This window comes from Oryzias latipes, chromosome 18 (assembly GCF_053564925.1).
Source record: "Oryzias latipes strain Hd-rR chromosome 18, Olatipes_Hd-rR_3.1".
NCBI classification, from domain to species: domain Eukaryota; kingdom Metazoa; phylum Chordata; class Actinopteri; order Beloniformes; family Adrianichthyidae; genus Oryzias; species Oryzias latipes.
The window spans coordinates 26,423,254-26,436,247 of record NC_136254.1 but is presented as its reverse complement, the minus strand read 5'-3'; the positions used below and the strand labels follow the sequence as shown (position 1 = coordinate 26,436,247).

Here is a 12,994-nt window from a genome sequence, read left to right as displayed (position 1 = left end):
ACCAACGCCTCCTGTTCTCCTGCAGCCAGAAACAAACACGGCTGACGATGACTCCTCACAACAACTTCATCACATCATAAAGTTGAAGGTGAGACACACCCAGGACACCCCATACTTTAGTCCCTAAAGATAAGACAAGAATGTAATGAAGAAGGTGTACTCTTTAAAAAAAAAAATTCTATATAAAGAAAAGCTCAGCGGGGCATCGAGTTTGACGACCACCAGAGACGAAAAAAGGAGGAAAAAAAATGTACGGTAACAAAGCAATGAGTGACCAGCAGGAAATAGCTCTAAAGAAGAACCTGAAGCTTCGTTAAGCTCAGATAATACATAAGACGGAGCCTCTTTCAGATCCACTTTGTTTGAAGGAATTCTTTGATCACTTGGGCTCCACCATAAAGCTCCTACAAACATAAAGAACATCAAAACAAGGCATTTTGGGTAAAACTAAATTCAGTTTCTATGCAAAAGTGTTACATTTACCATCACATATTTGGCCAACGTGCCTTTATTTATGTTTTTTGTCTGTTAAGTCATTGACGCACGCCGTGGAAGCACGTCGGACGGTTCAGGCTTCCACGGCGTGCGTCAATTTCTGATAATGCACACTTCGAGGGCAATTAACGGGCTTATTCCATGGTCACCTACAAAAGCAACAAATATTCAATTACTTTATTCTTGTTCTTTTTTCGGTTTGGATCGCTTTTTCCACAAAAAGCAGACTATTTGTGACGTGGTGCACCAACCTCGACTGTAGCGGCAAAGGAAAGCGATATCTATGCTGATGATCTATGCTTGTTTTAGCTTACCACTTGTTTTCCAGATGATGAAGCAAAAGTTTGTTTTATAGAAGCCAGCGCAGTGATATACAACATTTAAGCTATGGGACCGGAACTTCCTCTTTAGGTGTGCAATATCACTATTAAATGCACACCCAGCAGCCAATCAGAGTCGAGTATTACCATGGTATAATAATTTTTTATTCTATCATATGGAGCTTTGTCAACAATTTGTTTTTTTTCGTCTAAAGGTATTCTTATACTACGTTCACACTAGGCATTTGTGATGCGTTCAAGAACACGCTCAACATGGGGTTTTCTGAACACGCTTTTAACATGCGGTGTTCACACAGGACTGTCGCTACCCGATCCTAGCGCATGTACTCTCAGTTGCAACAGGCTTGGTGCGAATTGTCGACGGGCTGCAAATATCGTGAAATTTTCTTCCCCAGTTCCATTGCGATATTTCAAAGTCTTAGTTTACACAAATCGCAGTTATGAGTTTCTTCTTCACGATCGATTTACAAACAGTTGGCACTTTCGTGTTAAGAAAAAGACGCCACAGATACTACCAAATCGAAGTCACTGATTGGTCAAAGTTCAACAAACACGCTTTCAATTATTGCGTGTATTGATCGTAGATCCCAAAAACGTTCTTAAAAAAATGTACAGCGACGCATGATCGCCGGAGTTTTGAACGCGCAAAAACGTGCGTTTACATAGACTTTTCATTGAACGCGGTCGCTCAAACGCGCGTTTTCTAACCCGGTGTGAACGTAGCATAAGACGAATCAACTGTTAGTTATTTTGATCCCCTTAGCGCTAGCGTTACACCAACTGATGTTACCTCTACCCACTCCAGCAGTATTGTAAAATTGAGCAAAGTGGAGGGGTAAAGTAAAAGAAGAGTTTTGCTAAATCTAGAAAAAACAAGCGACTAATTTTAATGTGTGCCTTTATCAAAATAAATACGTTGATTTAAAAACACACACAAACAAATTTGTCATGAGTAGAGAATAAAATAAAAGACAACTAGGAAAGAAGTATTTTTTATGAGTGAAGTTAAAATTTTAGTAGTGGATTCAATAAGTAACGCAACATTCAGTGTTTCCCGGTTGGCTACAAAGCCAGAAATGTTTGTCAAACAGATTTAATCAGTAAATTTAAAAACAAACAAACAAACAGCAGACTGTAACTGAAAGACAGCGCACAACAATGTAGTTCACTGCCTGTTTGGGATGGTTCCAGGTAACAGTCTTTTTATCCAACAGGGGGATGGAGGACTTGGGATCACGTTTGTTGATGGCAACACAGAGACTGGAGTTGAAGTTCAGAGCATATCTGAAGTGACGGACCACTCTGGACATGTATGGATACCCAGAAAGACCCAGTCCTCACACGCTTAATGTAGACCATTGACTGTAGAGGAGAACTGGACTGAGTGGGTGTGATGTCAGCCATAGAAAATGGCTTATTTCTGGCTCCAACGACATGAAATCATTTCAGTCGCCATTTTTTCGTGACACAGTCGTCCCCGTGTTGGAACCAGATGACGTTAGTGAGCAGTGATTGTTCAGAGTCGGTCTCAGTAAACTTTTCCATGGCAACCAGGAATGACCTTGTTGGAGGGCCACGCCCCTACAACTTTAGAGCGGGCTCAGGGGAATCTGTCAAACTTTGTGAAAATTAGACGTGGGGGCCGCCAGGCACAACAGACCTTTATTGAACCATTCAATAAGCAAGAACGGTTGTTCTGACCAATAGAATCACTGACTAAGCCTTTTTTTTCTCTGTAGAAGTCTATGAGATTTTGGCCTCTTGGAGCCAGCAGTTACTTCCTGTTTGGAACACGAGGGGGTGGTCGCTCAGTCCAGTTCTCATGTACAGTCAAGGGATGCAGAAAATTCTGATCTTTGACCTTTGCAGGAGGGCTGCATGAAACCGGGGGACAAGCTCCTGGCTGTAAACGGGGTGTCTGTGCTGGGATACACGGTCGATAAGGTATGCTGGAAATGAACTACAGCAAGCAGATGGAAGAGTTCCACAGCTGATCATTCGTTTGGATGTCTTTAGGTTAATTCCCTGCTGAGAAAAGCTAAGGGTCCAGTGAGGCTAACCTTCTCCACAGCTGAGGCTCCCTCCTTCTCCTTTTCTCAGTCAGATGGTCAGGAGAGTGGGCGCCCCGAGGAAGTCCTCACAAGCCTACTCAGCATGCCTAGCACCAGCCCGACTCCAGAGACGGAAGCGGTGGCGAGTGCGTCCAATGTTTTATTTTATGCTACGTGCTCACCGGGTATGTGCAGCGCTTTTAGGAGTGGACTGAACGTGGGTTCTTGAACGCGCCCTTAGCATATGGCGTTCACATGGGACTGTCGTTACCCGATGCTAGCGCATGTAGCTACAGTAGGAAGAGGCTTGGTGCAAGCGTCGAAGCAGAAAAAAAAGCTCTTGGCACTTTTTTGAATTAAAAACGGTCCTACCCATGCGCCTCTACTAAATCCGAGTCCCTAATTGGTCAAAGTTTGACCTGGTTTAACTTTTAACCCTTGTGCTATCCTAGGCACTTTAACATTGGGAGTTGGGTCATCAAGACCCACTAGACAGTGCGCTGAACCTTTTTTCTTCATTGATTTGTGATCTTCACTGGTGTCCATAGATTACATGAAATCTTTCCACCTTTATCCACCTTTGTCATGGTAGGGAGAACACGTCAATGGAAGGGTGGGGGTCGTCTAAGATAGCACAAGGGCTAACGCATGTTCAATGGTCACGCGTCCATAGAGCCCGAAAGCGTGCATATAATGAAAATGCATAGACTTGGTTGCTTGAACTCGTGATGCCGAGCCCGGTGTGAACGTAGCATCTCAGTGAACGACGAAAGTTTAGTCGATCCAACCTCATCCTGTCCTTTCTTCTGGTTAGGCTTCAGTCGCTCATCAACCCCTTCCACTTTGGCCTGTGACCCGGCGACCTGTCCCATCATCCCCGGCTGTGAGACCACCATCGAGATCTGTAAGGGCTGCACGGGCCTGGGCCTCAGCATCGTGGGAGGCTGCGACACCCTGCTGGTAGGACGCAAACCCTCCAACGCCACTTTTTCCTTTTAACAAAACACAGACGCCGCTGTCCTTTTGTCTGACAAGCACAGAAAAACAAAGCTGCTAAGGTGCAGATGAGTTACAGTTTCCCACCCACAATGCCTCTCTCGGAGGCAGCATTTCCAGGGCTGAAAATCAGCACGGCGGAAGTGGTGTTGTCATGGCCTAGCTCCTCCCACCATCACCCTCACATCTATTATGTCTTCTTCAGTTCAGGCTTTTAGGCTCCACCGCCATCCTGGAATGCAACCTCCAAACCCGTGAATGAAACCATTCACCCTTAAACATTTTCTCCCTTCCATCTCCTCATCCTCATTTCTCCTCCAGCATTTCCCCGTGTGCAGATCCCTGTTTCTGCTCTCTCCCCAGGGAGCCATCATTATCCATGAAGTTTACGAAGAAGGAGCAGCCTCCAAAGATGGCCGACTGTGGGCAGGAGACCAAATCCTGGAGGTGATGTGAAGTTTATACAACCGGCGGCACATTTGACCCAGATAAGGGACGCGGCCCGCTCGCATTTCAAGGAGCCTCACGCGCCTGCGGAGTTTCAGCGCTCAGGCTCAGGTTTCTGAGCGTGACGGCCGCACTGTTAAGATGGGAGAAATCCAAGTGGAAGAAAATATCGTTAATCACGACAAAATGCCACACTTAACATTCTTGGAATGAAGGGATAAAAAACGCTTGAAAAGCTTGCGTGTGTTTATGCACAAGTTAAGGCTTCACTGACGTCTGCCCTCGCTTTGACCCTTGGGCTTTTGTCTCTTGTGGGCGGAGCTAAGGAGTGGAGTTATTGTAGCCAGGTCAGTAGACCTGAACTGAAAGGCTCACACACTATTATGACTTAATTGCCTTCTTCTATTCATTTGTGTCTACGAGCCGAGCCGGCGCGTTTGAAAGATCGGGTCAGAGCGGCGGCGTGAACAGAGCAGTTTCCCACCATTATCTGCTGGAAGACGGCGCTCTGCGTGTCCCGGCTGAAAGCTAGCGCCGTCTTCCTCCTTTCATGTGTTAATTTAGAATAAATCAGGTTTTAAGATTCTCCCCGTGAGAGAACAGTTATGATCTCAGCAGTCGTGCAGAGGTTAAAGGGTTAAAGCTTTTTTATTTCATAGCTATCTTTCTTTTAAACTAGCAGGAAGAAAAAAATAAAACCCTAAAAGGACATTTTAGGGAAGAGTTCCACCGTAATGAAACAGTTTTCTTCTCATCTGTCAGGTGAACGGTATTGACCTGCGAGCAGCCAGCCACGACGACGCCATCAACGTGCTGCGGCAAACCCCGCAGAGGGTCCGGCTGACAGTCTTCAGGGATGAAGGCCAGTACAAGGAGGAAGACTTGTGGGACTCCTTCGATGTGGAGCTGCACAAAAAACCCGGCCAGGGCCTGGGCCTCAGTATAGTTGGCAGGAGGTGAGAAATATTTACAGTGTGAGATCGTTTGTCTGCTCCAGAGATATTTGTTTTTAGGGGTGAGAAACAAGCTTTTACTTTAAATAATAAAAAGTACTTTTTCCCCAGTATTAGTAATGTAGTACTTTTTCTGGAATGTCATACTTCATCATTCCTTCATTTGACTTTATTTGAGTTGCTTTCACACACCACTTTTGAGACCAAAAAAAATGTTGCACAGTTCAACCAGCTGCCCATAAGGGAGCGATATTACTCAATAGGAGCACTAATCAATAAGAATAGAAGGCTAGCTCATTTACTAACGGGATGTTTACGAAAATGGCCACACGAAAAACAAGAATATATTTGATGATTTTCTAATGTATCCGATAATTACAAACTAACAGATGTATGCTTTTCACTGAAAACTCGATTCTTCCCGGCGTCCCGTCTTTTTCCAAGACTATTAGTAGTTTTATATCTACGTGGCTGTAAACAAAACTCTGGAGACGGAAGTCACATGATCGAAATACGAGCTCCAGATCAGGGTTGTGTTTCCAAGGCAACCGTTTTTTTCCCCTCATAGTTTACAAAGGTACAACATGAAAGTGTTTGTTCTACGGACGCATTTGTTGTCATGTTAGCACATTGCTAAAACAGATGCTATGGAATGTTAGCGTTAGAGACAACCCCAATGCTAAGTTACTGTAAGCGGAGGAAGATGGATGGCTAAGTTACTGTATGGAATAAAGAACCCATCTAGTTTTCTGACCTGCTTATTGACCACAATCTTTTGAATTTACAGCCAGTTCACAGTTATCAGATGTTGGTCACCAGGTTAACTCTGTGACACTGAAATGTTAGCTACAGTGTTGACAGTCTTTCGACCGCCGTACTAACTAACCTTAGCTCTTTCACCTTTTACACAATTAACATAAATAGGCAAATTCTGTCACCGAGAATAGCGACTTTGCAGCGTTATGCAACATTTTACATTAGTAAACCTTTTGTTCGTCACGTTACTAACTTTACATAAAGTTACGTAAACTTTATATTACTAACTTTATGAAAAGTTAAGTAAACTTTATATTACTAACTTTACGTAATATTACATTAACTTTATGCTACTAACGTTAAGTAAAGTTCAGTAAACTTTATGTTACTAACTTTTCGTAAAGTTACGTAAACTTTATGTTAGTGAACCTTAAATCAAACTTTACTTATACTTTAGTAAATGATCACTGTATTTAATTAAGCAAAAGTGATTTAAGGACGGTTTTTTTTTGTGTTTTTTTCTGTCTTTTTAATCTATGCATTTCATAATTTCGGTAATGAGTTTGATAAATATGTGTAAATTCTTTATTGCTTTGACTAAAATACTTGAAATAAATCAATAAATCAAATCAACCAGGCTATGACACAGACTAATGAAAATGTAAAAAACTATTGAAAAGTACTACAATTCAATAGACTAAACAATCCAAAACCAAATGGAACAAACCAAAGTCAGTCATGCTTGATACTTGCCAGATAAAAAACAAAACAAAACACATATCTACCAGTTTTTTCAAAAGTTTAACTGTTTTTCCTTTTTTAATCCAAATTTCCAAATGCAGATCTCGGAAACACAGGTAAAACATATGTAAACACTTTTTAAAAACAATATTTACTTTATTAATAAATGTATAAAAAGTGTGTATTAGATAGTGTAAGAGAGTAGTGTGTACTTCCTTTTTCATAGAACCCTCACTGTGACTGTTTGTCCATAAATCCAGAACATTTGCACTTTTTTTGGTTCCTTAGAACCTGAATTGTGGCCTTTTGGTAGAGCGTCCGCTCTTAGAGTGGGAGGTTGCGGGATCAAACCCAACAAAGTTTCTAAAACTATGCCTCTCTGCTGCTCAACACTCAAGGGTTAAGGGGTCGGATTGCGTCATCGACCTCAGTGTTTCACCCTGTGGGTGGTTCCAATTGTTTGGATTACAGGGGGGGTCTGCAGAAGCTGTTGGGTTGGAGATGTCATCAGATGAAGTCACGCTTCTATTGTCGTCTACCTGCTTCAAACGCTATTTTCCCGCTGCGCTCCAGCTGTTGCCCTGTAATTTCAGCTGTGCCTACCGAAAGTAAACAATGGCGGCGGTGCGTTCCTCCACACGTGTATTTAAAATGGAACATTCAAAGGGAGCGGGTGCCTCAGATGTTTACAAAATGTTTCAACTCGGAGGTTCAAGTCGGGTGTAGAGGTTAAATCCAATGATAGCTGCTCAACGTTTGTGGTTGTGGTGCATTTGTGGGAGAAAAAAAAACGGAATGGAGGCTCCAGAAGGAAAGTTCAGCCCAGCAGTTAGTGGTGAGGCCTCGTCACAGCCAAGGATCTCTGGCACCGTGGCCTGCATGGGAGTGAGTAGTTTTGCTCCTCTGCTTCCGCTCACACTTCTACTAAAATGGGAGAAATTAGACGAGCAGTCACCAGTGAGGTTTGCAAAGGAAACATCCCTTACTTGAAGACGGGCACTGCATCGATAAAGCTGGTAGCTTGCTGTCCTCGTGAATGTTTTCCTCCCCGTTATCCCACAGGAACGACACGGGAGTCTTCGTGTCAGACATTGTGAGCGGAGGCCTGGTCGACGCCGACGGCCGCCTGCTGCAGGGCGACCAAATCCTGTCGGTAAACGGCGAAGATGTCCGGTCGGCCACTCAGGAGGCGGTAGCTGCCCTTCTCAAGGTCAGCCTCCCATAGCTATGGATCCTTATTGAGACGGTGATCCCATTCACAATGATTCACCGAACAGACCACAATTCTTACGATTTCATATGTTACGTTTCAATGGTAGCAAGGACTGCACGATGTGAGGAAAACTCGCGATTTGAGATATCAGTGATCAATATTGCGATGACAGTATAACCCGCGATACAAATAGCAAAAGAACCAAAAAAATCGTTTCCGTTTCACTGCAACAGTTTGATTTAAATAATACATTTAAATTAAATTATACCCCAAATGAGTCTGCATAACATCTAACATCAAAGAGTTCCATCAGATTGGTCAAATGCATTAATTGATTTATTTGATTCGTTAAATACTCCAAGCTGCCTTAAGATCGTTTTAGCACATTTAAGGTTATTGCAATTTTCGCCGACTTTGCGATATGCGTATTGCACAGCTTGATATTGTGATAATGATAAATTTGCGATATATTGTGCTGGCCTTATGGTAGCTATATCACTTGTGCTATCCTATGGGGTCCAGATGACCCCACCCTTACATTGACGTGTTCTCCCTACCATGACAAAGGTGGATAAAGGTGGAAAGATTTCATGTAATCCATGGACACCAGTGAAGATCACAAATCATTGAAGAAAAAAGGTTCAGAGCACTGTCTAGTGGGTCTAGATGACCCAACTCCCAATGTTAAAGTACCTAGGATAGCACATGGTTACATATGTCGTTTTTACTGGATGAGTAAATATCTTAATTTTTACCTTTATTTAGAACAGATCAGAATCATCAGACCATAAAAAAAGCAAAAACAAAGATTTTGAAAGACAAAAATTCAACTCAACTTTATTTATAAAGCACTTTAAACAGAGGTTCATCAAAGTGCTGAACAACACAAAAATTAATAAAAGCACATGACAATATAAATTATTACTTGGAAGATGTATTGACTTTTGTTGACAGTAGTGGTAATCCGACATTATTCTGCATTTTAGAGCGATAATTATGGTGCCTGAATGTCGCTTATTACACTCAACTATATTTAAAAAGATCGCAAATCTGATCTCGGATGTCGCAAATGATCATACTCAAATTTTCAGTAGCGGAACGGGAATATCCTATAGTCGGGATACTGGTTTTAGCCCGGGAGTCGGCTCCCGCGGTGCGTCGGGAGGATTGATCTGAAACGCTAGAATGACGGCGATGCGTTTGTGTCGCAGTGCTGCATCGGACCCATCAAGCTGGAGGTGGGGAGGTTTAAAGCGGGCCCGTTCCACTCTGAAAGACGGCTGTCCCAGAGCAGTCAGGTACCGTGCTGAGAATCTCCCAGGTACAAAATAACAGTTTTGGTTTGTTAAGGCGTCGAAATCCTCACACTTTTGCAGATAAGTGAATCCGGCAGCTCCAAAGTGGCTCGTCCGTCGAGTTCCGACTCCGGAAACCTTCTCTGTGACTCTGAAAAGCAAAGCCCAGCTCAGGATGGTGAGTACCAAGAAACGGATCGTCACCATGATCCTCATCTGTGTCGGTGCGGTAAAGAATCCTTTGGAAACCTTTTCAGCTGCAGAGCATCAGGACGTCAGAACAGTGGAGCTGACCAAAGGTCCCAGCGACTCTCTGGGCATCAGCATCGCGGGCGGCGTGGGCAGCCCTCTGGGCGACATCCCCATCTTCATCGCCATGATGAACCCCGTCGGGCTGGCGGCTCAGACCCAGCTGAAGGTGAGGCCGTTCATCTATCCCTCTCCCTGAACAAAGGCAAAACAAAGTTTCTCATTTGAAAACCAAAAAAAATGCGAGCTACGTGTCACGGGGACGGAAGTAAAAGTCGGACGCCTCCCGAAGGTCAGAAGTAAACAACTTCAAGTCTGTCGGACAAAGACTGGAGGAGGACAATAGGCGCGGCTAACATGCTGATAAATGCTGCAGTCCTGCGCTAAAGCGGACAGTTCACAAAGAGGCTCAGTGAAGGGAGTCGGCTGAGCTTCAATAGTGGATTTGTTCTTTAATTCATCCTTTGAATAGATCCAAACCCCGTCAACCCCGGAATAATTAAGCCTCTGTGAGGTTTTTCAGACTTTTACTCATGAGATGTTTGGATTTTATCCGGTGCCGATGCTGAACCAGGGCAACATTTTTCTTAAAAACATATAAAGAGACTCATCCTTTGATCCATTTCCCAGTGGTCTTTTGATTAGGATGATGTCGTTTTTAGCCAAAATCCCCAAACTTGTGTTGTTTTCTAGGACATAGTTTCTGCAGAGCGGCAGCAGGTCAATAGAAATTCTTTTTTTAAGCTAACTTTGTGGCTTTGCACTTTGCAGTTTCAAGTTTCTTTTCAGTCCAATTTGGCATCATTTTCTTTCTCTACAGTGCATTGTATTCTGCGTCCTGATTGGTTGCAGAGTTTTGTCAATCAGTCTCCGGTGTGCCGTGTCTTCTGTACGCCATACTTTGCCAAATTGACACGAATCTTCGATGGTTGGGACGGTTTTGCACAGTGTATTTTATGGGTCCATTATAGTGCTCAAAATACCGGACCGGAAAAACGACTTTTGCACCAGGTCTTTGACACTTCTTTTAGTTATCCTCCCCGCCCCCCCCCCCCATGCTGTTTTTTATTTTTTATTTTTCGTTTTTTTTAGGTGGGAGACAGAATCGTCAGCATTTGTGGCACCTCGGCCGAAGGCATGAGCCACTCGCAGGCTGTCACGCTGCTCAAGAACACCCCAGGCACAATACAGCTGCAGGTCTCAGCGAGCACACACACACACACACACACACACACACACACACACACACAGAGCCACTCTGCTGTCAGTTCCTGCCAATGCTAAAACAGTTTGTGTTCACACTCACGCAAGGTGGTAGCGGGTGGCGACTCCACCGTGACGGGACCCTCTCAGGAACAGTTGACCCCCAGCTGCATCTTCCAGGACGATATCGGGTACCGACGCCTTTCATCGTGTGTCAAACGGACAGCTTGGTTTTCCGGACTCCCTAACCGCCCCCCGCCCTTTTTTTCCACCTTCAGCCCTCCCCAGTACAAGACCATCACTCTGGAAAGAGGACCCGACGGACTCGGCTTCAGTATCGTCGGGGGCCACGGCAGTCCGCACGGCGACCTGCCCATTTACGTCAAAACCGTCTTCGGGAAGGTAAGTGGCGGTGCCCGCGAACCGTTCCGTCTTTGCGCGAAAAAGGGCGCCACGTTAATCCAAACGGCGGGGTTCCAGGGGGCGGCTGCGGAGGATGGCCGTCTGAAGCGCGGAGATCAGATCATCGCCGTCAACGGGCAGACCCTGGAAGGAGTCACCCACGAAGAGGCCGTCGGCATCCTGAAAAGGACCAAGGGGACCGTCACGCTCACCGTGCTGTCATAGACGCCGCCGCAGACGCACGCGCACGCCATCGTCTGAAAAAAGACCAAAACGCGAGGTCGTGATACGAAACACTGATGCAGGAAAACCTACTAGGAGTAGAAGGTCACGGATGAAGGTCACTGTGAAGCATTCCATGACACTGGACTGAAGTGTTGTGTTGTTATTGCACAGCGTGTCAACACTGGTCTGAAGGAGGAGGTGTGTTCTTGGAGTTCGCGATCAGTTTAAGAAATATAGCGCTGCTAAAGCTCATTTAAGAATAAAAAACTAAATGTCAGTATTTTTTTAAAGAATTGATGTTCGCTTCATGGATGGAAAACTGTGACCCAGGCTCAGTTGGACCGTGACGTTTGCCCAAAACGCTCGCTCCATGTGAAGACGGTGAAGGCCGTGTCACACAGCCTCTAGAAGTACACCTTGCTCATTTTCCACGCAGGAAATTTCGGTTTTCCGTGATACACGCGGGTTCTAGGTAAGTCATACGTGTTTCTTGCGTTCGTCTTCCGTCGATGTGCGCAGATGTCCGTCGAGGGTTTTGGCCGACGGGTCTTTACGCGAATTTGGTTTTAAGCTGTTCAAAATTTTGGGTGGGTTTAGAATATTTACTCATTTTTGACGTAGTTTAGGCGCAATTATTACGTAAATCTTACACAATTGTGCCTGATTTTTTGCTAAATGCATTTGCAAATTTGTGGCGTCTAACGGACTTTTCACGCACCGCCAATGTGTAACTTGTTTACACATATGTTCAAACTGCGTAATTAACGCACAAATCACTGATGAATTGCAAACAAACAGTGAAAGAATAACACAAAGTTTATGTTCTACATTGATGTAGGTGTTCTATTCTGGTTTATTCCTACTTCTTCCATGGTTTTAAGGTGGTTCATTCACGATACATCTGTGAAATTTTCACATAAAGACGAACTTTTTTCACGTTTTTTAATCACGTATGACCAATGGTTATCCATGCAATAAGCGTAAATAGTGGCTGTGTGTCACGGCCTTATGGTAGGAGTTGTGTGGTTTAAGGGCAAAGTAAGACGTTCTCTGTATTATCTCCTCCCTAGTGCTGCCACTTGGACTCTATCTTGTCTGTTAACACTGAATTTATTAAAAGTGACCTTTGAACTCGCTTCTTGTTTGTCTGTTTTTACATCAAACAAAGAACCAAACATGTTTTTTTCCAAAGTGTGCACTGACCGATGGTAACACCAGGGAAGTAAGTCAATGATCGCTTCTACATTCTGCTGGCTTATGTTGAGGTGGTTTGTTACGTCTTTTTTAAATGCGGAATGCCGGGTTGAAGCACGTTCAAAAAAGGATTCCTGTGGTGAAGCACACCTGGCTCCAGAGACGTTTGCTTTTAGACCACCTTAACACCGTAGACGTCGCCCGTGACGCCTGAGTAACGTACCGGAACTGTTGAACCGTTAACGCGATCCGCAGACGAAAGCAGCTCTTCCTGTCAGTGTTGAACCGATCTGCAACACCTTATAGCTATGAAAGTGTTGCAGATCAGTGCAGGGCTTGAAGAAAAGCTTAAAGAGTGTCAACACTGGTGCTAAAGCTATGATGTCAATCCGAATATTTTAGAGACAGAGTTGACAACATATTCCCTACATCT

General features: G+C 44.2%; 1 protein-coding gene across 21 annotated transcripts in view; it reads left to right on the top strand.

The window, feature by feature from the left end:
- Positions 1 to 12,504, top strand: part of mpdz (multiple PDZ domain crumbs cell polarity complex component) — a 65,423-nt gene extending 52,919 nt beyond the window's left edge. For 17 of the 21 annotated variants that reach the window (XM_078936156.1, XM_078936152.1, XM_078936138.1 and 14 more), the window contains 15 exons: positions 26 to 88; positions 2,051 to 2,146; positions 2,706 to 2,780; positions 2,853 to 3,033; positions 3,702 to 3,847; positions 4,247 to 4,330; positions 5,093 to 5,286; positions 7,843 to 7,990; positions 9,205 to 9,291; positions 9,370 to 9,466; positions 9,546 to 9,706; positions 10,630 to 10,734; positions 10,849 to 10,931; positions 11,019 to 11,142; positions 11,221 to 12,504. In XM_078936156.1, the coding sequence (XP_078792282.1) occupies positions 26 to 88; positions 2,051 to 2,146; positions 2,706 to 2,780; positions 2,853 to 3,033; positions 3,702 to 3,847; positions 4,247 to 4,330; positions 5,093 to 5,286; positions 7,843 to 7,990; positions 9,205 to 9,291; positions 9,370 to 9,466; positions 9,546 to 9,706; positions 10,630 to 10,734; positions 10,849 to 10,931; positions 11,019 to 11,142; positions 11,221 to 11,367 (1,791 nt within the window). In that variant the 3' untranslated portion in view covers positions 11,368 to 12,504. The remainder of the gene's footprint in view (positions 1 to 25; positions 89 to 2,050; positions 2,147 to 2,705; positions 2,781 to 2,852; positions 3,034 to 3,701; positions 3,848 to 4,246; positions 4,331 to 5,092; positions 5,287 to 7,842; positions 7,991 to 9,204; positions 9,292 to 9,369; positions 9,467 to 9,545; positions 9,707 to 10,629; positions 10,735 to 10,848; positions 10,932 to 11,018; positions 11,143 to 11,220) is intronic. The other 4 variants (XM_078936146.1, XM_078936145.1, XM_078936149.1 and 1 more) reach the window with 2 other exon arrangements.
- The last annotated feature ends 490 nt before the right edge of the window (positions 12,505 to 12,994 follow it).